A 27260-nucleotide genomic window follows, 5' to 3' on the forward strand; every position below is an offset into this window, starting at 1 on the left:
TTTTTTTTATTAATCTATCTTAAAATTTCCCAATTATTTTAATAATTGTCACATATTTATTTTTGTTACTGGCACTTTTCAGACTCCATACAAAGGCTAACACTTTATTTATCTTTATGAGGAGGACGATGACGAGGCTTAGCATGTTCAGCCTGATCTAATCTAAACAGGTAACAAAATAGTTTAACACACGGCTGCTTTACACTCTTTCTCTTTCTAGTTGTTCTTCTGTATCAGTTAACTAGCAAAGACCCGAAGTTTCTCTCTGAAATCATAAAAGTTAAACGGTGCGTCTATTTTTAAGATGTCAGAAAACTGTTCAGTAGTTTAGGCTAATCCTAGAAGGATAATTCCTTGACGGATACATTATTTTATTTTAGAAACTATGGTAAAGTCTTTCAGGAACATTAATGTGAGCCAAAATACAGTTTATGTCTTCAAATATAGTTTAGCATGTATTAAAATGTTTTACGCTAACTACTACGGCAGCTAACAGTTAGTCAGTCACATTGCGGTGTTATGGTTAAAAAAGTGACCGTGTTAAGTGGTGACTTTCAGCCGAGCGAATCTGTGGTTCTCATGGTTACGACAGATGTGACCAAACCAACCTCTTTGTTAAACTGTGTGTGTGTGTGTGTGTGTGTGTGGCATTTGTATGAACATTTTATGTCTTCAACATCATCTACATCTAACATGGTGACCTTTCTAACCGTAACACCTGTCTGTAAGACAGATTCACAAATACATGTCAACCATTATATTTTGTTGATAGTCTTTAGAGAGGAGGGTCAGCTGTGGAGCTGTAGTCTTGAGGTCTGAATGTACTACCGTCAATGATTTTATTTTTACAAGCTTTAACAAATCAATCTATTGTATTATACAATTTAGTGTGTTTTCTGAATCCTAGGAGAACATGCAAAGTTCAAACATTTTCAAGATTTTTGAATATAGATAAGAATGATTTAAACACAACACATTTTATAAATGAATGAAGAAATAACGCTGTGATACAAGTGAGATACTCTAAATACTAAAGTTATCTGCACTAGTTATTCTTCCGGCTTTAAATATAGTTTGAATTATTGTGCTTTATTCGTGAGGATGACACACAACCAACATGTGGTTTCAACAGGTGTAAACATTCTCAACTAAACCAGACAGGTGCTGCCAGTATGAAGAGGCTGGATGTAGAGTCTCTCCACAAGGAAATTGTTTCTCAATTTGAAATCAACTCAGCTCTGAAACACACTTTACAGTGTGTCTAAGTTTGTGCTGCCATCTAGTGACCGGTTTTATACACTACACTCCTGACCTCTAGTTAAGAAAGGAGTTTCTATTATGTGTCCATCATTAGCATGTTAAAATCCTATAACCTCGTAAGGTTATCGTAACCTGATTGTTCCTCTCTCTCTTTTTATCATCACACATATCTAAATCACTAACTCGTCTCCATTGCTCTTCACTTTCTAATAAACTCTTCCTGTTGAGATTCTTCTTTTTCACTTTGTATTGTTCATGTATTTGCTCCTATGTTAGCTTTTGTTTTAAAGTTGTTCTTCGTGTTTCTTCATGTAAGTTGTTTGCAGGTTGGTTGTTCTTGTCGACCAGCATCATTTTAATCCTACATGTAATATAGATATTTTCCTGTCTGTCTGTATTCATGTTTGCAAAGAAGGACACTGCTCTTTCCACACAGTCCCACATGAACCACAAAGTACACACATTTGATTTAATACACAGTTATAATCTTGTGTTCAAATATTGACTTTTAGCTGCAGGAATGACGTGAAGGTGTTTTCAGTAGTCATTCTACATTTTCTCTTTGCTGCTTTACTGAGGGCTTAAGATGGATAACTAAATTATCCATCACATGTTAACTTATGTTTCATATTATCAAATTTGTTATACATTAAATCCTCTGAAGTGATCTGAAGTGATCTGTAATAAATTAACAAGCTGTTTATGGTAATAATATATTTTACTATATAGCTGTTTCATTAAAGCATCAGAGCGTTAGAAAAAACATTCAAGTGTTAAAGCATCAATATCCACAATATTAATGAGATGAGAGTGGACGTGTGCATCCTCCTCTCCAGTCTGACACCTCTTTGTACGTTCATGTTGAAGAAGAGGAGCAGGAGGAAGAGGTGAATCCAGTGCGACTGCTTCGCTCTTCTGTGTTTGACCACCAGGTGTGCTGTGGAGTCTGGCTCGTCTGTGCTGCAGCAGGAACAACGGTCATGTGAGTGCAGACGTTGAATCTGTAGTTCAATGAGCGCACTTTAAATCAGCAGCAGGGATGATGCTGAGTGTCTCCATCAAACAGCCACTGGCACTGTTTAAATGATAAGCAATTAAGCATGTGGCTGCAGGTCGAGAAATAAAGACATCAGTCAACACAGACGATAGATAGATAGATACTTTATTGATCCTGAGGGTAATTCAAGCGAAATGTGTGACTGACAGCGGGAAGGCGCTCTGCGAGGCTGAGGGATTAATGAGACTTGAGTTCAAAATATAGAGCGCTTAAAAATGACGCCTATAAAACAGTCATCAATTTTTGCTAAACTTTTAACACACTGATCATCATACAGCCTAACACACAGTGGAGATACAACGGAGCGTCACACTCGTCCTTCTTCTTCTTCTACAAGTCAGGACACGGTGACTCGCTCATTATTAGATCTTTCTACCAGATGAAGAGTTGAAGTAAACATGAGTCTGTCAGGTGAAGAAGATGTAACTACTCCGGTCCGCTCAAAAAGGACTTCACGCTTCAAACTGATGTCCACAGACACAGTAGTCATGGAACACCGTGAAAACTAAAATAAAAGACAAATACTGTTTCAAACTCTTCCTGTCATTATTTACATAAATTACAAATTCAGTAGAACAGAGCACTACAAACTAAACATTATCACGTGCGCCTGTATGAGCAGCAGTACAATGTAGGGAATCTTTGTCTTATTTTGCTGTTTTTCAGACCTCTCGTCTTTTCTCCCGCTGTCAGTCACACACTTCGGCTTCTGATCATATGCACTCAAAGTATTTTTCTTAACATAACTAAACAAACTAAACGTACATAGTTACAGCCCCAGACAACAGTGCACTTATCAAACAGACCAAAAAAAAACAAAACGGAAAGAAATCTCGCACTTCTCGTTGTCACGGCAACCCATACACAATCTGTTGCAGCGCCAGCTACAGAAGATGCTTGGTTAATGTCAGCAGTGGCTCGTCTTGCGGCATGTTTTGGTTTGATGATCTTAAATGATGAAGGTCAATGAGTTCATTCTGAGTCAGCTCTCACAGCTCAGCCATAACACGATCAACTTAGTGACAATATTCATCTTCATTCACAGAGAAAAAACCTCTTCATACTCTAAGCTGATTTAAACTGTTGAAGTTGATGTGTGTGTGTGTGTGTGTTGCAGGGACGTTGTGCAGACGACTGACAGCTGTGATCAGCAGCCGGAGACGATGAATGAATCGTCCTCAGACGACGACTCTGTGAGCTTGTTGCAGGACAATAATAATAACTTCCAAAGCAGAGGAGAAGTAGCTGTATCCATGGAGACGGGCGATGTAGATTCACGAGTCGCTAACACGAGGCAGGAAGAGAAAGTGGAAGTACGTGGACATAATCCACCCGAGGCAGAGATCTGCAGCGGGACACAGGACGGAGCAGGTCGCGATGAACACACGACTCAGTCAGGTGATCATGAAGAAGAGTTACAAACACGTGATATAAAATTGAGTTCACGCACAGTTTCAAAGTCTTACTGTAAGAGAAGTTCAAGTTAAATGTATTCGCTGCTCCCAGTGAATGACTCAGCATGTTTACATTCAAACTGACCGCTCTTTACACCACAGGTCACAGGTACTAAGGAGAAGATTATTAAACAGGAATGTCCACAGAAAATGTCTACAGTCTCCTCCTCACTTTTCATCGTTTCCAGTCATGTGCCGTTATGATGCCATTAAAAACACGGTTTCTTATTGGAAGCTTTTAAATCAGCCAGGACTCTTTCATTGGCCAACCTACATTTCAGATTCTGCATTTTGACCCTTAAAAGGGGCGTGGCTGCAAGTAAAGCTCATGCGCTCGTCAGTATCACACTAAGGGTGACCGTGTGTCCTGACTTTTCATCTCTCACAAACTGAAACGATGTCCCGCCTTTGATTGGTTGGACAGTAGCGCTTCTCAAACAAATGGCTGTTTGGAAAGCAGCAGAAGAAGGCTAAAGACACGAGCTAAAGGAGGCACTTGTTGGAGCTTGTGGAGGTCAGTTTCTAGAAAGCCTTCTGCAAGAGTGTCAGAATAAACCTCGTGGACGTACAAAAGTAGTGTCTATGGGTACAACCCTTATACAAGCATTGTTTAAATAACGTGGCGAGACTTTTGGTGGCATGGTTTGGTGATCAAGGCCTAAAATTCAGCAGAGCAGAGCCAATAATAAAATAATAAAAAGTAATCCTGTTGGTTTAATCCAGTTTAAGATAAAACAGATAAAGTCTCGGAAGGATTCATAAGAAGTGAGTTACTCATGTTTTATCTTCACGCAGCCAACGTCCTGCCGAGTGGGAAACAGCTTCACAAGAGAAACGGAATGGGAGAGACTCGTCTGCACAGAGCGTGCAAGAGAGACGACCTGCCAATGGTTGGAGCGCTCATTGAAGCCGGGATCGGCATCAACACGGAGGATTACGCAGGTCAAGCCCTGAAGTACTCTGACACATTTCACCTCCGCCTGTCCGTGTGAAACAGATGCGGAGAGTTGAAGCATCAGTAAACGTTTCTCTGTGTCGGTCAGGCTGGACGGCGCTCCACGAGGCTGTTGCTGTGGGCAATGAAGCTGTGGTGGAGCTGCTGCTGAAGGCCGGAGCGAACGCCAACGCCAGAAGCTGTGACGGTGTCACACCTCTACACGACGCCGTTCACTCAGGACACTATGAGGTGACAGAGAAACTCTGGAGGACTCTTTAAGACGTCGCAAACCTGTGCGCTGTTTTGAGCAACTCCAGGAGAGCAAATATTTTAAGAGTGAGACATTTGTTTCCCAGCTTATAAAAACACACTCTTTAAAGCCACCACACTGCACTGTTAATAATTAAGGCTTCGCATTGTGAACAAAGGGAGTATCTGGACTGTTGCTGCTTCTGTGAGTGTGTCAGCTGGATGTTCAGTTCTGTTTGGATTCGACTTGAGGAGTGTGTGTGCTGTGCAGGTCGTGAAGCTCCTCCTCCAGTCTGGGTCAAACGTGTGCTCCAGGACGGTGGGCGGCCAGAGTGCACTCGACATGGCTGAGGAGGAAAAGATGAAAGAGCTGCTTCGGACCTTTAGACCGTCCTCGGTTATTCATGAGACGCCTGAAGAACACACAGCAGGTGAGCCAAACCTCTGAACATTCCTCTCCACATTGTGTCTGCATGCAGAGCTCGTCACATCCAAGCATTTGAGTTTGACACAGACAGCTCAGAGAGTTCATTTACACTGCTGAAGTCACATAAAGGGCCTGATTCACGGAGCTCATAGCACGGATGATAATCGGGCACAGACGCGGCCTTAGAGTTGAGATGCATTTCTTCTTTGAGCAGCTCGCTGTTGTTTTGTGTCACCATCTTTCCTCTGCCCGGAGCTGCACTCGCATGATGAGCTGTGAGAGGGCTGGGGAAACTTTTCAACTTGTTGAAGAGGCCCGACTCTAAAACTGTGAGGCGTTTCACCATTTAAAACAAAGCTTCCTCCCTGAATGGAGCAGCTCATCGTCATGGTAACGGCTCCAGACCGTCTCTACATGTGGATGAAGTGCGGAGCTGCTGACAGTCCTGGAGTGACTTAGCAAATCCTCCAGAGAGGAATTGGTTTTTGTCATTACTGGAAAGTTTGAGCTTATCTCTTATATATGCTGCCACCAACATATATAGGGCTGATTTGCACAGAAAGTAGAGACGATATAAACCCTGTTGACAGGCTTCGGCTCATGATGTGGCAAGCACCAAATTCAGTCACTGGTGTGAATCTGTTGAGTCACAGCTAATGAATGCTGACATCTAGAGGTTTTTATTGGACCCTCGTTGGGAAAACTCTGATCTGTTGTCATGGTGATATATAAGAACCAATGTCGGCACTGTGGGAGTCTGACACCAAAGAAAGTTCCACAAATATCATCAGTATGTTTCTCAGTATTTAGCAATCAGCTAAATTGCTGATTAAATATCAGACCTGATTTTCACAATTGTTGCATCATCAATAGGAACTTTTTTTTTTAACCAAAGGTCTGAATGATGGCTCATTTAAATACACACAAACACAGTGGGTTTGTTTTCAATGTAGAGCAGCATTTAACCCTTTGTGTGTATTGGTGTTTTTTTTACTCATTTACACATGAGTGTGACATTGAAATCCTTTTATGAACCCCCCCCCCCCCAAAGTATTTTGAACTACTCAAGGCAACTAAGTCTGAAAGTATCTATTTGTCTTACAGATGTACAGAGTAGGACATTTGACACGTCCCTGCAGGCTGAGCTCACTGTGCTGAAAATATTTCTAATATTTGGCTAAAGACTTTGTATTTCTCAAAGTGTTGACTGCAGCTGAGGTCTCAGTTCAGGATTCTTTCAGGTTGTAAATCCTCGGAGGCTCAGTGCCACAAACAGCTCTGCAGCCAAAGCTCGAGTCCAAAGGAACCGTCCAGAGAGCCGGCTGACGTCCAGCCGACAGAGAGACACGCCGACACTCCTGCTGTGAGAGCTCTCTGCATTCTCGGCCCATTTAAAGTCCAGGGTATCCTGTTGAATGTATTGATGTCTTATCTGTCTTACAGCTGAGTCACTCAGAGGCCCTGGAGTTGGTTTTGGAGGAGGTGGGAAGGAAACAAACAGAAATATCAAACTGGTGTCTGACAGCTGCACCGCTCACAGGTACGGGAGCTGCTCATGGTCAGAGATAGGAAACCTCTAAAAATGTGTACATACAGAAGAATTCTGACAACCTTCAAGGTGAAATTCATGCTCCTCTCCACCTATGATACAACATCATGCAAATGAGATGATAAGCAGAACATGGCCAGCTTGTTTTCAAACAGAGAACGACCAGTCTGAAGCTGTTTTCATCTCAGGGCAAATCCAGTAGGTCATGTCTGATAATCTTTGTGCAGAAATACTTTGAAACGTTTTATCCCAGAATGAATGACTCATGATGATCACGGTCCGTTGCCAAAGTCTCTTCCTTTATATTAATGCTGCACACAGCTGACTATATTCACAGCATCAGCAAAGACAGGTATTGAAAGAAAATGTAAGCAGAACAAGTTCATGAAGCAGTTTCACGACGTACAGGACAGACGGGTGAAATATCCTGAATGTTTCCGACTGCATTCAGACGTTGGCTCAACTTCAAAATGTGATGGTGTTCCTGGTCAGAGAGACTCTGAGTACATCACCCCACACGTTGTGAGATGTTCAGGAGTTTTGTCCATGTCCATGTTCATGTTCACAATATGTCATGTATGTCCTTTATTCCATGTCCTGTTTATTTTTATTCAAATCTGGACCCAGTCTAACGTCCAGCTTGATCTGAATTGTTTTGTTTTTCAGGACAGTTTTGTCACATTCTGACACAGATCCAGAGTCAGCTGGTCGAGGTGCTGCACAAACAGAGTTTAGAGAAAGATCAACTCGTCCAGAAACAGCGGTCAGTCCAGAACCTTCTCTGAACACAGCTCAGTGAAAGATAACTATGAACGAGCTATACTATAAATACAAGGCAGATCATGTGATAGAGTATTAAAATACACTTTTATCATATATTATATGATAACAAACTGTATTTCTATAGCACCTTTCCAAAAAGAGCTTTAAAGGATAAAACAAACAGCATGATGAAAGTTAATCATAAAACAAAATCAATTAAACATTACAGAGAATAAACACAGTAATAAACATGATAACATGTCTGTTTGTTAACCTGGAGTGTTGGAACCACCTGAAGGGCAGCGTTTAAGGTCTGAGACGGGACATGGGCGGTTAAAAGGTTAGAAATAGAGCTCGGGGCCAAACCGTCTGGGCTTTAAAAGTGATAAATAACATTTTAAATATCAACTCTAAAAGTGACAGGCGGTCAGGATCTGCGTCTTTCGGTACACTGTTAAAATCCTGGCACCGGCGGACAAAAGAGAGTGGCAATAATCTAACGTTGATGAAAAAGACGCTTGAATGATTATTTATTGAGCCTCGTGTTGGCCTCATCAGCTGATCTGCTGAAAGCCTCCTATTGGCCAAATACTTCTTATGCCTCCTTATCTTAACTGCTCGAGTCTGCCTGTGTTTCCCTGCTCACTCTGCATCCCTCCTCTTCCCCTGCTCCTCCATTTATCATGCTCTGACATAACCACTGTCGTGCTTGTCATTGAGGGGCAGGAGTGTGTGCTGTCCCTGCCCGATGCTTCACACCTAAGCACATGGAAGGGCAGGGAGATCCCTCACAGGGCTAAACCACCAAGTGTAAATAACTGCGCCAAAGTATCCGTGTTGACAAAGTGGTCCTGACTGAACTGCAGGTTTTGGGGCAAGAGGACTAGAAGTGTCCTTTACTGATGCCTTGATGAGGTACATGGGGAAGAAATGTAACTGGGATAAGTCGTGGCTTAAACTTTGACGGCTCGGCTGTTGTCGCCTCCAGCTGTTGACAGAAGAAACAACAGCGAGGGAGGATTAAACACGTCCTCAGTTAAACTGAACTGTTTCAACGCTTCAAACTGCTCAGCTTGAAAGATTATCGAAGTTTCAGGTTTTAAGACTGCTCAAAGTGGTTTAGATTACATTAAATGAATCTGTGTTTTGATCAAGGTAGATTATGTTTATTGTTTCCAGAGCTGTCTTATCATCTTCCGTCTGTATCAAGTTGAACTGTTTCACCCTCCCCTCTCTCTTCTCTCCGTCGTCTGTTTGATAGACGTTGAAATTCAATTAGGATAAAGACTCTAAACATTGCTGTTGTTACAGTTTTGTGCCAGCAGACTACTTACCTAAATAACCGCAGCGTTGTTTGATTTTCCCCCGTGCAGGAGTGCGCCCCACTCTCTCTGGCAGCGTGTGATGAAGAGCCAACTCGTCTCCCTCGCTTCCCGTCAGAGGAACTTGGTGGGGCTTCTTCAGAAGCAGATGCATTTGGTGGAGATGTATGTGACCACCAAGGCCAAACTGTCTGTTCAGTCTCCAAACCAGCGACACCGTAAAAAAGCAAGACAGCCGGCCGGTCACCTCTCCCCTCCTTCGTTCACGTCTGCCTCCTCTAGAGCCGGAGACGGTCGGAGGCACAGAGCGGTCACACAGGACGCTTGTGTGTTAACATCTGCAGCTCAGCATAAGTCCTCCTCACCTCCAGCTCCGACACGAACCCGGGCAAAGAAAGCTCCCAAACGCTCTCGTGGTCTTTGTAAGAAACCAAGAGTCCGTCAGAGCACCACAAGAAACACAGACATCACTGTCAAAAAAATCAACTTTCGGGCCGAAGTGAAGAAGGCTGTGATAGAGAGGAGAGCTGAAGACAGCCGTGAACGTCTCTCTGAGCTCATCAAGAGGAGGGTGCTGAAGCCGGGGTCACCTCTAAACCTCTTCACCAAGGTCAGACCTCTCATGAAATCATGAACTAACACTTTTTTTTCTCCCTATGAGTGAAGGATCCACAAACCAGATTCACCAGCAGCCTTCACAGCAGGACTTTACCTCCATCCATGATCCCGAGCGGCCTTTACTCTGGACAGACGTCAACACGAGACAGGCTGTCACTGTAAAGTCTGGATTTATAAGTCTCCCTGAAGAAAAAACCCTCTGAACCCCTTCCAGTGTGATGACTCCCTTTGTGTGTGCAGTGTCTATGCAGCTGTAGAGGTTTTAGTACCATCCATCTTTCAGTTTGTAATCCTGCTCGCTAACTGCACGCTACTTTAAAACCGCTCACAGTCGTGAAGGTCATCTAGGTGAGCTGCATGTTTGAATAAGATAAGATAGAACTTTATTGATCCCCAATAGGGAAATTCAGGTGTGGCAGCAGCAGCAGCAATACAGAAATAAAAAAAAGTCAAAAACCGAATTAAATAGTAACATACATACAATTTGAAAAAGTAGCAGAACAGGATATAAACAGAGGACTATACATAATGAGGTGAACTCAACAGAACTGAAGAAATGATATGCAGTGAATGGCAGGTTAAAGTGACCAGAGAAGATTTAAGAGAACTGTGTTTGGGATGTCTCTGCAGGGTCAGCAGCTTTGTGCTTTCATCCTGCCTGATGGCTCTTTAAAGGACCTTAAAGGAAAAGTGCACCTGTCTCCTGAGCGCTGGCTGCAGTCTGTCTTCGGTAACCACATCCCCGTCGGCTCAGCATACGCCTGGGACAAGGTAAGCCCCCCACCTGACTCAAACTGACCCAACATTCGCACATGAGCAGGAGCTGAAGGAGAAAGAAAAACACATTTTTGAGAAACATTACAAAATAAAACAGGAAACACTAAAGACTAAAAAAGTAAACAATCAACACATTTACGCTACACTATGAAACATGAACACACAGGGAAACAAGCAACACGAGGGAATAAGAACTGAAACAGCAGAACTCAAAACTCTGAACTATAACTTTAACAAGACAGAACCACGAGATCCAGACCGATACAAAAAAACCTTCAACAACAATACTCAAAATGTTCTGAGGTCATTTCAATTTGAATGAAAGGCAGGAAACGAGGCAGCCAACTCTCTGTACAGCCTGGAACAAACAAGAGAAACTGAAGCTTTCATATTGGCAGCATCATAAAGGGTCATTCTTTGACTTCAATACAACATGTTTTTCTGTTTAAAAACATGAAAGGTGTTTCTCTTGATTTAGTACTATGAGTCACTGGGGTCCAGTTCACACAACAGCGACATGAACCTTTTGTTGAATTCTGGCTGTTCATTTACGCAACATCTGTGTTTTGGGTAAACTGGTTATATGAAATTCTTCTGAAAATAAAGACTCATTCCACATTCACACTTTGGATGGGGTGGAACATTTCTGGGAACTTTCCATGGGAAACTCAGCCGGGGAATTTTGGAAATATTCCAAATCGGAAACTTTCCATGGGAATTAAGTGGAAATTAAGGGTCATTTTATTGGACTGTGTCATATCCAAGCATAAATATAAACATGTTTTGTACTAAGCAGATCTCCATGCCAAATAACACAATGACACAACATGACATTTAAACAGATTTATTTACATCACATCCCCAAACACTTGATTCCCTTTAAGAAGTCCACGGGCTAAAAGGAGTGGCTGTAATAGGCCTGTGCTCTGGGTTCAACATGGTCCATGCACTCATCTGTGCATGTGATGGAGGAGTGCACAGCGCATGTAGGGGGCATGGCCTCAATAGCCCTGCAGTGTGCTGTTTGCATGTGATTGAGGCAGAGTCCGAAATTAACTTTTTGACTCACCTGCGAAGGTGACAGCCAAACATATATTTACACCGCCCTCAAATCCATCAGAGAATAAAAAATTATTACTCCACAAAACAAGTTCTCTGTTGATTTATCTTTGACATCAGTAGACACGTTATATAATCAGCCTGTTCATTGTTAGACGTGTCTCTGACTGCTCCTGCTGCGTGTGCAGCAGAGAGAGGAGCAGCAAAAAGTAGATGCAGCAACATAAAATGTGTTTAATACTCGTAGCATAGTTTTGATGACTTTTGGGTAAAAAATGTACCGCCCTGTGGTGGATAGCTCTCTGACATGTACTCACCAAACAGAAAATCGGCTGTAAATTTCAGACCCTGGATTGAGGAATAGCATATTCAAGCGTACTTGCATGAATTCTGGTTGTTATAGTCAAGATGATGCTCGATTACATTTTCCCTCATTTAAATTCCCTGTCAAGGACCAACCTTCAAATTTGTAAATTCCTAGTTTTATTCCTGTTAATTCCCTTGCAAAGTTTCCAACTTTGAAAATTCCCATAACTTCCCATAACCCGCAACCCTGTGCGCAGTACAGTTGAATTTCTATCATTAATTCAGGATAGTTGAGCTGACAGTAAAAGTTCCCCCCTGCAGACCCTTTCCCTTCCTTCCTTGTCGAGTAGAATAAAGTTCAGGCCACTTCTGTTTCCTGCTGCCTGCAGGAGGCTGTGACATCATGTGCAGCATTAGACTTTGAATTATTGAGTGTTCACTGTGGAGCTGAGCACCAACACACGCTCTGCGTCCTCCTCCGTTATCTCCTCACGCTGAAAGAGACGCTTGTTAAATGATCCTGCAGAGCTGCTGATAGAAATGTGATCTCAGGTTTCACATGTCTCACCAGGACACCGTGATACGCTCATTAATTAAGCATCATTTATAAACTGACGTGATAACACTGAGGCTGATTCTTTTTATGATTGATTGTATAAATGAGTAACATAAACTTGTACATCTATTTTAAAAGACAGATGCGTAGAAGAGAAATAAATCCATCAGAAATTGCATGCGACCTCCAGCACACTGTTTAAATTGTAGCTTTGCGGAACTGAAATTTGGCCAATGCTTTTGTACAATTTGGACAGTGCGCAGGGGCGCTAGATAGCAGAGCAGTTATATTGTGCGCCCCAAGTAGAGAGAATAAAAAGACATCCCTAAAAATGAACTTGCTCAGGGTACACACTACAAGATCATCGGGACGATTTTGGACCCGATTCCCCCCTTTCGACCAAAGTCAGCCCGACTATCTGATGGTTCAAAGATTATCTTGACAGATTCTCCTGTGGTGTGAGGTCTGTTAAGTTATTTTATCCTCCCCGATTTGAAATTGTAAATATTAAACGTGTTCAATATTTACGATCAGATACCGTGTTGTGTGGGGAGAACACAGAGGACAGCCGAGCACGGACTCTCCTCCGTGGAACGTAAAAATAGCCAATCAGGAAGCAAGCTGACTGAAGCAGGAAACACGATAAAGATATCGATGTCATTAATTCAGGACCAACTTGATGATTTGTGGCAACAACACGAGTGTTTCTAAAACACGTCTGTGAAACAAAGCACAATCCGACTGACGAAGAAACATAGATGTTCACCCTAATGGACGTTCAAGCTAACAGCTAGCCACATTCAGCTTGACACGTTTGTTTACTCTGAAGTCACGTTTGGCCGTGCGAGATTACACGCCTTGATATTCGAGACTCTGTTGCTTGGTGAATGGATCTGTTAGTGTGTGGTGTGCTGCCAGGCCTCAATTAACAATCTCTGTTGCTGTGGTATCAAAACAGGTATCAATATCATTAACTTTTAATTCTGGTTGTCATGACAACCCCGGTGAACTACGTTCAGAGATGTATCTGCTGAAGTCCTCTCTCGTTTTCTCCAGGTGACATTCGAAGGTAAACCTTTGTCTTCTTACTCTCTGAACCTGGACGCTAAAACAAGCAGACATCCTGAGCTCTGCCGGGACTCTTCTGCTCCAGAGGATCTGACCTCAGGTCTGTACTTCCTGTCAGCAACCCCCACCCCTCCCCAGCTCGACATACATCCTGCCCATGACATTTCCTTCAGCAGCTCAGACAGCAGGCAGGCGATCACTGAAGCGTGGCTCCTTCACCGTCAATAATTAATCATCTGCTTCACACATGTCCCACCTGGAGCTCCTCTGAGCCAGAGACACCCGCCTCTTTAAAGTAAACTCCACATCCATATTAAAAGACGTGTGTCCGAATGTTGTGATACACACACTTCAGGATACTGTCTTTCCTTTTATTATTAAATGTTATACTTTTTAATTTTGTGGTTGTATCATTACTAAATCAATCAATCAAATGATAACAACTGTTATCTGCAGAGATTTTACAAGAGAGCAGGTCTCGACCGTTCTCTTTGTTTTGTAACTTCTAAAGAGCCAACACGAATCCACTGCGAGAACAGCACGAAACAACATAAAGCAAAGTTACAGTGAAGAGAAGAACTTGTCAGATTAATCGGCCAGGGGATAATATCGGCTGAGATTAGCATATCCCGAGACTATCGGTATGTAACTGGATTTCATCACCAGTCAACATGTATCTCTAGATCTACCTCTACACATCAAACATGGATACAACAAAGATATCGGCCAATATATCTGTATCGGATTTTCGGCCTAATATTTGGTAAAGTTGATTTAAAGGAGCCGCAGGTTAGATTTAAACCCCAGCCGCTCGCTTGGAAGACTACAGCGTTTGTACATGGGGTGTGTGCACTAACCACTTTGCTAATGATGCCTCGAATTTGAATTGACTTTGATTGTATTGTTGGGTATCATTAAATCCCTGAATGTGTTTGCTGTGTTTGTGCAGAAGAGGCCAGCCTGAAGCGTCTGATGAGAGTCAGAACGATCCGTCTGGTTGATGACGAGGAGTGGCTGCCGAACGCTGTGATGGATATCTACTGGGACAGACTCTTAAAGGACGAATGTTCAGACCCACAGTGGACTTAGTTATATGTATTTTCAGTGTTCATGTTTGTGTTTAGAGTTTTAAGTTATGCTCATCAATTTACTGTTCACATATTGATCATTTATTTAACTTGTATATTAAACTTTCTCTTTCCTCTTGTGACACATGTGTATGTGTTAATGTTGGTTAGAGTTCATGTGCATGTTCATTGGACAAATATATTTTCACAGAGTGAAGGTAGACATTTGATACTATAGAAGTTCACTTACACTCCTTTGATCGTAAATCTGTTTGTTTGGTTACATGCGGTATCAGTCTGTTCACTGACTATAAAATGTTTGAAGCATTTCATCCAAACAATAAAGATAAATGTATCACATGAAGGTTTTTTGTTCCATGTGTGGATAAAAGGGAACATTACATTTTATAAACTAAATAAAAACATACGCAAGTCAAGTCCTTGGGGGAAAATGTTTTTTTTTTACTTGTTATTGCAGGGAAACGGTAGAATAAAAAAAACAACAACAGGAGGTCATAACTACGGAAGCCCGAAGTGGACAAGCATCAGGTAAGATTTATAGCTGCTGGAGCGTCAGCAATTTCATCTCTCTGATCTCATATTTTTATTATAAAAGCTTCTCTCTTGCAACTAACGCCTGCGTCCGCCCTTTTGGTGGTCTACTGAAGCACAGAGCAGTGCACAAGGAATGATGGGGATGTGTAGTTCCCCAATCCCTGAAACAAAACTACACTTTTTCTCAAGAGAATCACGTTTAGCATCCAGAGGTAACAACAAAAATAATTTACATTTCCTGTCAAATGTTTTGTTTGATGAAAAGCAACAGAAGTTTTTCAATGATAAGTAGAAAATATCTCAAGAATCTATAAAACAGCTGAAATCAAGTCATTATTACGGGTAAAGAAGTGTTGATTTCCCTCGATAGATGAATAAATAATTGAAGAAAACTTAAATGGACACTACACAAATTGAAATCTCCTTGAAGCAGCTCTGCCTGTCACTTATTGTCTTCAATTGAGGTATTTTCCAGAATCATGACAACAAGTGAGCTGTGGAGTGGGGCAGCGTGTGAGTTAAATAAAAAGTATTTATGCATTGGGCTTCCGTACTTTATAAATATTGCATTAATTAATTATTTAGTTACAAGGATACATAATGTAGAGGGGCAGTTTATTATATGGTGTCACTTTGAGTTGTGGTGCTAAACATGTGAGCACTTCTGCCTCGTCCTGTGTTTCTCTGGTTTATGCGCAGCAGGTAAATCATTAGTTTGTCGGTGCTGAATGTATCGTGTAGCGGTGATGTGCTGTTGATGTGACCGGCCAGGGGGCGTACTGAGCCGGGACTCTGCCCCAAGACACTCCCCTCAGTCCGCGGAGGACCCCCGGACACACGGAGCGGACCGAGGAGCGCCCAGCCTCCGTTAAAGCGCACCTTTTTTTTCTACGTCGCCTGTGTGGTAAGTTTCCAGCTTCCTGCACTTGCTCATTTGTTTTAATAAGATAATGAAGTTTTGAAGTTAATGAGTAACATGAGGGTATTTAAAGGCTCCGCACTGTAGCGCCTCATGTGACTTCTCACAAGGAAAAAGGGACATTTTACACACGCTGAAGTGTGACTGCAACCTTTTAAAGAAAGGCGAACAATACCTCCGTTTTACCTCTATGTGAAAGTTTTGCATTTCAAATTTGACTCAGGCCATGGTGCGAAGTGTTACCAACATTTGGATAATACAACACGTTAAAGTATTTAATCAGAAGTGCTCGTCTTCAAATGAAAAGTATATTCCTGGTTTAGACTCAGTTGTGTCTTCACTTCTTCATCACTGAACTAAAGCAGCAAAATACTCTCATACAAGGCTTTCAAAACTTTCCAAAGACATTTTTAATGATTTACTCTCTGTATCCAAAAGGCTGGTCATAAATATTATAGAACGAGGTGTAGGAGGGGAGCGAATCCATCAAAATGTGCAGGCCAACTCCTACACTAACTCGAAATTGCACAAAAACATTGGCAACATTTCCGTATGAGACCATTACAGAGATAGCAGAGATAGGTATTTGATTTTTACCGCAAGTTCTGGTGGTATTCATATCCCAGGTTGCATTGCGTAAAAAAAACACCTGCTAATCATCTAAAGTGGACAGAAACCTTGGCAAAGTTTTGATACTGAAACATTGCAGATTTTATTGCCTAAGACTTCTATTTTTATTGCCCTGGTATCCAAACTGGTATCAGTTTCATTGGATTGTCACATATATCGGGTTGTGGTTAACAATTGTGCTATTGTTACAGCCCTGTTTGGTATAATAAAGTTACAGTTCTTTAGTAAATGCATTAAAAATCCATCATTGCTCCTTGAGTATACAAGACATGGTTCAGTTGTGCTGATCTTGTTAAATTTAGCATCGCTGTATCAGAGTCTTGTTTGCCGTCTTTATGTCTCTTTGGTTTTATTTCACACTTAGTGATCACATGTTTGTCTTTATGTTGAAGGTTCTTCAATGGATCTGTTCGACATGTTTGCATGGCAGAAGAGCCGCTCATGACATCTTTAGGGAGCAAGGTAATCAATTTAACTGATCTCACTAATAACATTTTATGCACTTTAGATATATAAGAATAATCTGAAAATAATAAATAAACCTCAGGTGCCTCCATGCTCTTCTTTTTCATCCTTTTTCCCCCCCAGAATGAAAATAAGATGTGGTCACCACATCCATAGGTTGAGACACAGATGTTTCCTGTTTTCTCTGTCTCTGCTCGCTGTCTGTCTGCTCAAACTCGTCTACATAAAGGTCAGTGTGAGGGACAGCGTCTACATCGAGCCCTATGGGATCACCAGCAGTAAAGCCAGGAACCACCTCCAACGGTTCGACATTAACTGCACGGCTGTCTACGAGCTGGACCCGGTGGAGATCGGGAAAGCTCTGCAGATAAAACGTAAAGTGATCGTAGAGCTGGACGACGAGAGCATCGTGAGTCTGACCGCGGACTGTCAGACGTTTAACAGAGCGAGGGGTTACAATGACGTTCCTGTGTCTGAGGCAGAGCAGAGCTTCCCATTGGCTTACTCTCTGGTGGTTCATAAAAACGCCCCCATGGTGGAACGGATCCTTCACGCCATTTACGCACCTCACAATATCTATTGCATCCACTATGACCAGAAGTCATCTCCAGCATTTGTGAAGGCTGTCAAAAACCTCGCTCAGTGCGTGCCGAACGTCTTTATTGCCTCCAAGCTGGAGTCAGTGGAATATGCTCATATCAGCAGGCTCAATGCCGACCTCAACTGCCTCTCTGATCTGCTGAGGTCAGAGGTCAGGTGGAGGTACGTCATCAACCTGTGTGGTCAGGACTTTCCTCTCAAGTCAAACTACGAGCTGGTGGCGGAGCTAAAACAGCTGAACGGCAGCAATATGCTGGAGTCGAGTCGGCCCAGCGAGCTGAAGAAACAACGCTTCCGCTTCAAACATGAGCTGAGAAATGTGCCGTACGAGTACCGACACATTCCTGTCAAAACCACCGCCGCCAAACAGGCTCCACCCCACGGGATTGAGGTGTTCATCGGCAGCGCATACTTTGTTCTTTCGAGGGACTTTGTGGATCATATGAGCAGCAGCGTCGTGGTCAAGGACTTCCTGTCGTGGTCTGCTGACACATACTCGCCAGATGAACACTTCTGGGCCACCCTGGTCAGGGTTCCCGGGCTCCCTGGACACGTTCCCAGGTCAGAGGCGGACATCACAGACCTGAGGAGTAAAACACGCCTCGTAAAGTGGAACTACTTAGAGGGAAATCTTTACCCAGCATGCACTGGGACACACATGAGGAGTGTTTGCATCTATGGAGCAGCTGAACTTCGCTGGCTGCTCAACTTCGGACACTGGTTCGCTAACAAGTTCGACCCCAAGGTGGACCCGGTCCTGATCAAGTGTTTGGAGGAGAAGCTAATGGAAAAACGCCAGAGTGTAAAAACATGAAACTAAAAGAACTGGAGGGGGGAGGAGTTAAAATATTTATTATGTGTTGAAATAAAGGTGCTAACATGATGAGAAACATCGGCTGAGTAACATCTGAGACGCAGGCACTGTGACAGCCTGACTCGCTAAGGATGGATCCGCTAAGAGCTCCGAAAGTTGCTCATCATTTACTCTCTCCATCTGCTCCGTGTCAAGGTCTAATCCACAAAGCATATAGCCGCTATAATATTCAGACAAAAACAGTCTGCAGCATCAGAGTGCTCAACTACACTGAGTAACCAGGCTAACGATGTCCTGAGTTTCACAGTTACAGACAAAGCTTCCTCTGTGAATGGAGCAAGAAAGAACAACTCAATTAAAACACACATAGTTATTAGAAAGTTATAGTGTTACTTCTCTTATAAATACTGCTGCGCAGTTACGACCAACCTTTAGCAGACGGTCCTTTTCAGTGCGTGGCTGTTAGCACAGATGTTTGTGCATAGAAAGAGGGCTCATTTTGAAATGCTTCATGGGTCGTTCAAATATTCAAAAACAGCACAGACGCACTGTTTGTTTAAACTTCTCGAACGTTTTTAGGTCATCCTCTGTCATTCTGTTTTTTTGGGGGGGGGGGTTTTATGTTTATGCCATGTAAAGCTACAAGCTAACTAAAGAGCGCTAACATTAGAATGCTAACACTACAATGCAGGCCACAGACAATTGCAGTTGGAGCAAAGGAAAATGTTGCCCGCCGCTTGCGCCCGACTCTGAAGAAGGCGAGAGACGAAACTGTCAGGTAAAGAGCTACATCTACTCGAATACTTTGTGTCTGAAAAAAGAAACAAAAACGCCTTAATAATTAAAGACGCGATGAACGTTTTTGAGTTAGTTTGTTTTGGTTTCATGCTGGGCATAAGGGCGACATCTGCTGGATTCATGTGTTGCGCATTCTTCCTTTGAAGCAACATTTAAATTCTGTTTTTGTTTTTTACAGTGTGGTGCTATGAAGGGAATTGAATTCTCTCTTTATGATAACTCTATTCAGTTTTTATATTACTGTGAGTCAGCGACTGTTACTAACACCAAACAGAAGTGAAGGTGTCTGTGTTCTGTAAGTTCACCATGATAAAGACGGCTGCCATGTAAAGTGACATTCATTCAGAAACAGTCTGTTTTTGTTGTTGAATGGTTTTACACTCAGTGCAGAAACGCCAAAGACTCCTCTTGTTCTCATGTGTTCTGGAAAATTAAAGGGAATTTTCACCAGATTTTAATAATGAGGTTGTCGTGTCAGTGTTGATAGTAAATAAAGAGTGTGTTCTTTAATGTTGCCCTCTTCATACCAGCTCTCCATACTCTCAAACCTTCCGCATAGAAAACTAAGGATACTACTTATCAACCAAACAAAACAAATACTAATTGGTATCGAGGTGGGGTTTTAAGGATGCACATTTCAAATCTGAATTTGACAAATCACATCATTTTATTACACTTTATTATGAATTAAATGGAGATGGATAGTAGAAAGCAACAATCTGTGTGTTACTGCCAGACAAAAGCTAATATTAACAGTCAATTAAATGGTAAAATCACTTATCAGCCAGGGTCGTCCTAGCCCCCCAATACTCCGATTTCTTGTTTTTAGTTTAAACAAATCGCACAAAAAACTCCTGCACTTTCTAAATTGCATAAAACATGTTGAAATGAACATCACATGGTGACTTATGTTTGATTTAACACCAAAGGAAGTTTAACAGGGAAATATTTGCACACTTGCCCTCTTTGATATTTTGCACATTTCTCTAATCAGTTCTGCCCTCTGAGGTGTGAAAAGTGTTTTTTTAAATCCAGTGTAATTATTTTTTGTTTTGTGAGTTCTGGCACACTTTACTCTTTCCTTAACTGGTTATCTGTCCACAGCACACAGGAGAGTATTTTAAGGTGCAGCTCAGCCCTGGAAACATCAGGTGACCCCCATCAGTGATCCGGTCCAGGTTTGTGTGTTTGTAACAGCACACACACAGGGACGCTTCTCACACACCTGGGACCTGGGAACATGCATTAATGGAGAGATATCAGAGTCTCTCCTAGAGGCAGACCTCTGATCTGGTGAGGGTTCGGTGGAGCACCACCAGTGCTCCAGAAGTGCACTTGAACGGGTGACCCTCCGGTTCCCAACCCAAGTCCCTACGGACTGAGCTACTGCCGCACCTAAAACAGAGATTGACTAAATGCCAACAGAAACAGAAGGATTAACATTCATGTTGTGGAGCTTTTAAATTTGGAATTTCATGTCAGCATTGTTTCATTTGGCACGAGTTGCTGAACATTAAGAAAGCTGTTAAATGATATCAGTCACTTTAATACATACAGACTGTGTATTCAGATGGAAGGAGCAACAGCAGGCAGAGTGTAAAGCCAAAATATTTGGAGCTGACGTAACCTGACTGACAGCTCTGTTGACGAATGAGGCTCCTGCAAATACAACTCCTGGACTGAGAGTGCCCTGGATATAAAATGGAGGTAATGTTTAGAGGAAACGTGACACAAACGTACACATAAGAGTCACCAAACTTTCCATACCTTGCATGTCTGGATGGGGGAGCATATTTTGGCTTCTTTTGTGTACAACAGAAGGCGACTGATGTTGGTCCATTTAAATACAGTCAGTGGGTAAACTAATAATTTGAGCCTCACATAAGACATCTGAGCTGCATGACATCAGAGGTAAATGGCTGATGGTGTTCACGGTGTAGCACTTAGGTCAGTACAGTAGATTCTCTGTAGTACAGAGAATCGTTCTTAACCTCTCTGGTTATACTTGTTATATTATTCTGTTTTGTTTGTTTTTACCAGCAAACCTTGAAACCTCAGCTCAACATCGCCAAACATCCTCTAGTTTAATCAGCACCTCTCTGAAACAGTTTGAGCACACTCTGAATATTATTACCTTCATGAAGGGGAGATTTATTGAGCTGGCTTTAGACTTGGCTCCACAGAGTGCTGACCAAGCAGGACTCATGTAAAGTATATCAGAGAGCTGAGAACTGCAGGCCGACATAACTCAGAGAGCCGAGGCTCCGACTCACATTCAAGTCGCTCCAAACTGCTGTTGTCACATGATGTGGAAGTTTTAAGAAACGCAGGCACACATGATGTAGAAGAGGATAACTAGGGCTGTCATGATACCAGCATTATAAACCTCATATGACACGAGTAAAATCAAACAATATTGATACCTGTTTTGATACCAAGGAAACAAAATTACAAGTTATAGGCACCCAACATTTGATCATTTCTTCTTTGTTGGCAAACTCCTTAATTGTACAAAGATGCTGGCAATGTTTTTGTACATAAACATTACCAATGTTTTTTTTTGTAATTTAAACAGTGTTCAGGTACTTGCCAGCTAATTCTGATGGATTCATTCCTCTTGTAATCACCCGTCAAATGAAATAGATGGTAGAAGGTTTTAATACCATCCATCATTTAAATAGCAGGCATTGTATTGTTTGACAGCTCATGGTAACAGAAGGATAGGAGCTTCAAACATTTTGACAACCATGGGGAAACCAGGTCAGCTTTTAGTTATTCTTGGACGCTAGGATGGAAAGTTCCAGAAACGATGTTTAGACGTTCTTGTTTAGATGTTCTTGGGTCCTTTTATCTGCAGCATTAAAGGGACGTTGTGTTGATGATCTCAGGCTGAAATGGGATCTTGTAAAGTGTTAACAGGTATCGGAGCTGTAACAGAAGCAGATGGTTTCATGTTTCTATATGCTACACATGGCTGTGAATAGCTGTCTGACTTCTTCAATAACTTTATGTTAAAATCAGAAAGGGAGCTCTAACATTGTCGTTCTTCAGGATTAACTTCAAGAGTCAAACAATGTTGCAATCTGTGTGTTTTTCTTATCTGGAAACAAGAGCTGCTGTTCGGGATCAGTATGCAAATCTTTCTACTAACACTTTCCAAATAGAGAACAAGCAGTATCTCAGTATCTCTAAATGAATGTTAATGAAAAAGTAACTTGTCTAACCCACATTGCAAAAAGCTTCTCATCCACAAACATCTTATGTGGAGAAAAAAACGTTTGAGAGTTGGTGGTAACTGCACCGCAGTATTTATGATATGTCATGCTCAAACTTTCCAGTGATCAGGAAAACAACACCACTTCTGTATGACTTAAAAATGAATGATCTGTAAATATTACTTTGGCATTACACTTATATAACCAGGGGTTATATCAGTTTGGTGCTGTCGACCACTCCACATTTCATCCACATGTATGGTAACGGTTTAGAACCGTTACCATGACGAGGATATGAGGGTTGGGTTTCTTTCTCTTGAGTTGTCTTTTCTTACTTTATTCAGAGAGGAAGATTTGTTTTCTGTGGTAAATCTCATATGATGCACCATTTTTGGAGCTGTTAACGTTTGCAATCCATTCTTTGTGAATCAAGTCAGTTACTTTTTCAACCACGATCGGCTGTGTGATAGCTTTTTTATGTTGTGTGTCTTTGGTGTTATTGAACGATTAGCTTGGATTCAACACAAAATCTGTAAAACACAAACAAGCAACAGCAAGTAGTGAAGGCAGCAGTAGATCATCATCTTCTGTGAGGCAAAATGCCTATTTTAATGTACCAGTTCATTTTGAAAAGTTTTTGCACCGATTTAGACTCAAAAACGTGTCAAAAAAAGGGATTTAAAATAATTGACCTGCCCTTAAAGGCTTCAGTATAACCAACTGTAGGTGGTTGTATGTAGCTCAGGGCTCATGTTGGTGGATCAAATGTTCTTTTTTTCACATTAGGGATTAGTGGAGTGGACAGGAGGCCTCACTGTCGGGCCTCCTCATCTCCTCTCCTCAGCTCCTTACAATAAACTCAATTCATGGCTGCTCTGCGGTGCACAGGGGTTGTAGAGGACAGGTGAAATTTGAATACGAAACCCGTGCCCCCTCCAACGTGTGCGTCTATCTGCAGGTATACAATGAACAATAAGCATCTTTCTCTCTCTCTCTCTGCTCTGGTATTTTGAACGGAGTCCAAGCTGAGCTGTTTCTTTCTGTCTTTCCCTGTGGCTCATTAAAACCTCTTTCACAAAAGAGCTGCTGTGTCATCCTCTGAGTCTGTCAAATAATGACTCAGTTTCTTTAAAAGTTTTGCCTCACCTCTTAGTACTGACTGTGTGGTCTTATTTAATTGACGATTTTGTTAAGCTTTTTTTGGCTTAAAAAATTGCAAGAGCTGAAGTACAACTACCCCGCTTTAAGTAATTACATTACAGCACGGCTCGCTGTCCAAACATGCTGTAACAGAAGGAATAATCAACCAACAAAATGGACTTTGACCCGAGTCAGACGGCTAATGGTTAAATATATTTCCATTGCTGATCAAATGTGAGTAATTGTGTATTAAATGTTCACAATTCATCCAAATGTAATTATTTAATACATTAAGTTAACTAACTCTTCTCAGACACAGAATGACTCTGCATTCCCAATATGATGTTAAAAAAAAGTCCCTAAACTAAAGTCCTCTGTTTTGAATGACAGCTGTGGCTCAGTTGGTTGAGCCGTCTGTCAACTGGAAGGTCGAGGGTTTGATCCCTCGCTGAGCCTCATGTCTTATGTGCCCTTGGACAAGATACCTAACCCTGCATTGCTCCCGTTGCTTCAGTGGCGGTGTATGAATAATGATGAATAATACTACATAGCAACCACGACACGTGTATGAATGAGTAGGCGTGACCTGCAGTTTAAAAGTGCTTTAAGTTGTCAGAAGACTAGAAAAGCATGTTATAAGCTGAAGTGAAACAATTTACCATTTAACTTGTATTTGAAAATGAAAATGTATACAACGGTTAAACTGAGCTGAATGGACATTTTGTCCGTTTCCTTTGGCAACTGTTAAAGCCGCAGTCTGTCTAATGTCACCCCTTTGGTTTGTCAACCGCCTTTTTTCAGCCTCCAGTTTAAAGCGTTGTTTGTCGACATGATCCTACTGAATAAGTGCAGTGACTATGAACACGAACTGGTTTATTTTAATCTGATAACTGAACTTGGAGCGAGTTCTTTTTCAGTGTGAACTGGCACGACGCTGTCGATTCCCTATTAGATCATCATACTCTGCAGTAAGAATATTTACTTCTTGGAGGGCAGTCATCCTTCACATAGTCCAGGTCTGATCGGGGGCCTCTCGGTCTGCTGTCATCAGCCCATCCCAGTTACTGTGGCGACGCCTCGGACCTGGATGGACCAGAAATCCGTCAGAGTGAACAAAACGTCTTTGTTACTGCAGTAAACAACGACCAGGGCTAAGAGTTCAGGTATGAGTGGGGGATGGAAGCTAAATGAATAAACCTATCCCCTGTTCTCTTGTTTATCTTTGTTTAGTTAAGATAGGGCTCGCTCCTGAGAAATTCACAAACCTGTAACTGAGTCACTTGGAAAAAAAGCAAAAAAAACAGTTAAACTTTCAGGTTTGTGGAAATCGCCTGCATGTTGGCAGCTTTCCCTCCAACAAATAGTTTGAGCATTATGCAGAGGTGAACAAAATGTGTTTATGATCCCTGAGAGGAGATTAATTCCTTAAATGTCTGTCCTCTCCTTCTACATCATGCTACAAACACTCCTATGTTTACTTAATATAACTGTGACTCTCCCAAGTCAATGCAAATAAATGTCTGCTGTGTACACAACCAAAACCACACACAAGCAAATGTTGGATATATGGAAACACCAGCCAAAATAAACACCCAGAGTTTTCCTTAGTTCCCCTCTATTTCACACTTTTAAATCTCTATTTAAGTATTTGTAGCGTCTTAGTCATCCAGGTCATCAAGGTCATCCAGGTCATCCAGGTCATGGCAAATTCCAAGCTTGATCCAAAGGCAACTGGAGTTGGTTAATTTCGATAATATCAGCTAGCTGCAGAAACATGACAGCCCTTCCACCGTCCGTGAGACACTCACTTGTTGCTTAATCTTCCTCATAGATAAGGACCTCATGTTTTCAGTACTATGAAAAGCCAGCTTTATAACTGATGGATGGAGAAAATAAACACCCATGGAGCGCAGCTTTCTCAGTATAAAGGGTGCCTTGTGTGAGCAGACAGCCGCTGGTTCCAACCAACACCTCACTACATGAGGTAATCACCCTGAATAACTGAGAGCGCTGTATGTGATAACTGTTCTCGCACACTGCTGCACGGCTGCCCAGCAGAGCAGACACTTATAGAAGACACAAAGAGCATATTCAAGTCAACAGAACTTGTTTTTTTAACTATGGGTTGAGAAAACTGCTTTTTAAAATGGGGAAACAAAAGAATACTGTTGCAAAACATTCACAATCCAATGTCAAGATAAAAAAAGAGTCTCTGATTTAATATCATGATGACAATATAAAGTCAACTTTTATGTGAATCCCAAGAAGAACATCTGAGCTCTTTGGTAGGCCTGCAGCTGGAGAGCCTAACAAACAAACTGGTTGATTAATGGGACCAACACTTTTGTTTTTGTTTGTTCCTTAGAGAAGGAATGAGTGACATTTTAGAGCATTTATCCAACGTAAATAACTCTGTGAGTCATGATGATTGTCTACAATAAGTGTGAAGTGTTGCCCCCCCCCCCCCCCCCATGTGTATGTAAGCTGTTTTAGTCAAGGATCAGATCAAAGAAGAAATAACATACTCACTCCTTATTTGGATGTCAAGTAAGCTTTTTTTATTTCACTGTTATTCTGTGAGTTTATGTGTAATGTGAAGCAACGAGCTAACGAAAGTGTGCTAACATTATTCTACTAGCACAACAACACAGGCAACATGTCTGAGCTTTCTGGTATGATAATTGATAATGAAATGTATGAAATACTTACCTGTCATCATGGAGATTCCAGACAATTAAACATTCAGCCAACATGAAAGAGGGACAATATCAACGTATTAAATTCTTTATTTTTTTTGCACTCATTAGAAAAAAAACATACACAGTAAAAAGGCTGTTTTCACAAAAGCACTTTTTAAAATAGCTTGAAAAAATCAAAAGGTCAGAAACACATGTTGATCACACAGGGACAGTTTCCTGAAGGTGGGATGAGGGGGGTGTCAAGAGGCAGGACATGACTCATGACTCTTTCACTGCTTCTCTAATCTAAAAACAAGATGTAAAATGTTGATAAAGAGACAACTTAAAAAATAAACTGCATCAGTAATGTTCCTGTCACCCACATACAAATGATTGATAAATGGTAAAATGATAAAAACTTACGCTAGCTGGGCCCATGAGACTTTAAGGGTCAGAGATTGATCTCGATGACGTCAGTGGAGGTGAGATTGATTACACCTGAAGTGAAAGCAACGCTGATTACAAGTATAAATGATGTGTGAGATCAACAGACTGCTTGGTCTGTGTGATATTTTTGAGGAGAAGGTTGTGAGGAGAGTTGTTTTGTTTGGGTGACTTTTTCTTCCTTTTTGTCTCCATGAAGAGCTTTGATAATAGCTACATAAATGTTTGTTTTGTTTTTTATTTGGCAAGCTTAAATTAACTTAAATTAAAAAAAACCATCTGTAAACCTGGTTGTTCATTCTCACCCTTTCACTCTGCTTGTGTGTAGTGTAACAATATTTGCAGCAGCAAAAGAACTCAAAAGCATTTAGAGCAGGGGTGCTCAATACGTCGATCGCGATCTACCAGTCGATCGCGAAGGCAGTGTGGGTAGATCGCAAAGCATTATACAGTAGACGTCAGCCCATCGTCCGTCCTCACTATGAAAAAGAAAAAACGGCTCAGCGCTCCGCATATTCCTCTTAAGTTTCGTTT

At 41.7% G+C, this 27260-nt stretch overlaps 2 protein-coding genes and 1 long non-coding RNA gene across 4 annotated transcripts; 2 read left to right on the plus strand and 1 right to left on the minus strand.

The window, feature by feature from the left end:
* The first annotated feature begins 2116 nt into the window (after positions 1-2116).
* ankrd31 (ankyrin repeat domain 31) lies at positions 2117-14905 on the plus strand. The gene is made up of 12 exons (XM_079351991.1): positions 2117-2242; positions 3435-3715; positions 4567-4713; positions 4815-4957; positions 5229-5388; positions 6626-6747; positions 6828-6924; positions 7600-7696; positions 9069-9627; positions 10266-10406; positions 13390-13501; positions 14351-14905. Coding segments are annotated over exons 1-12 (2001 nt in total). The 5' UTR covers positions 2117-2240; the 3' UTR covers positions 14491-14905.
* An 826-nt stretch (positions 14906-15731) lies between these two features.
* gcnt4a (glucosaminyl (N-acetyl) transferase 4a) lies at positions 15732-19759 on the plus strand. Of its 2 annotated transcripts, none has more exons than XM_079366288.1 (4): positions 15732-15927; positions 16965-17034; positions 17161-19604; positions 19651-19759. In XM_079366288.1, exon 3 carries the CDS (start codon positions 17162-17164, stop codon positions 18449-18451), a length of 1290 nt encoding a protein of 429 aa, XP_079222414.1. In that variant the 5' UTR covers positions 15732-15927; positions 16965-17034; position 17161; the 3' UTR covers positions 18452-19604; positions 19651-19759. The 2 variants fall into 2 exon arrangements, with proteins under 2 accessions (XP_079222414.1, XP_079222415.1); XM_079366289.1 differs by having other exon boundaries at positions 17267-19604.
* A 2014-nt stretch (positions 19760-21773) lies between these two features.
* On the minus strand, positions 21774-26753 carry LOC306833399. The gene is made up of 3 exons (XR_013780346.1): positions 26706-26753; positions 24587-24687; positions 21774-22177 (listed from the first exon to the last, which is right to left on the minus strand). It is a non-coding gene; the product is annotated as an uncharacterized lncRNA (long non-coding RNA).
* Positions 26754-27260: the final 507 nt, after the last annotated feature.

Source organism: Symphodus melops (genome assembly GCF_947650265.1).
Source record: "Symphodus melops genome assembly, chromosome: 1".
NCBI classification, from domain to species: Eukaryota; Metazoa; Chordata; class Actinopteri; order Labriformes; family Labridae; genus Symphodus; species Symphodus melops.

Bases quoted from the DNA above. Each gene is read 5' to 3' on its own strand.
- gcnt4a (XM_079366288.1), top strand. From the start codon at position 17,162: ATGAAAATAAGATGTGGTCACCACATCCATAGGTTGAGACACAGATGT.
- ankrd31 (XM_079351991.1), top strand. The intron at 9,628-10,265 runs GTCAGACCTCTC...ATGTCTCTGCAG, and splicing joins CTCTAAACCTCTTCACCAAG to GGTCAGCAGCTTTGTGCTTT. The intron at 10,407-13,389 runs GTAAGCCCCCCA...CGTTTTCTCCAG, and splicing joins CAGCATACGCCTGGGACAAG to GTGACATTCGAAGGTAAACC.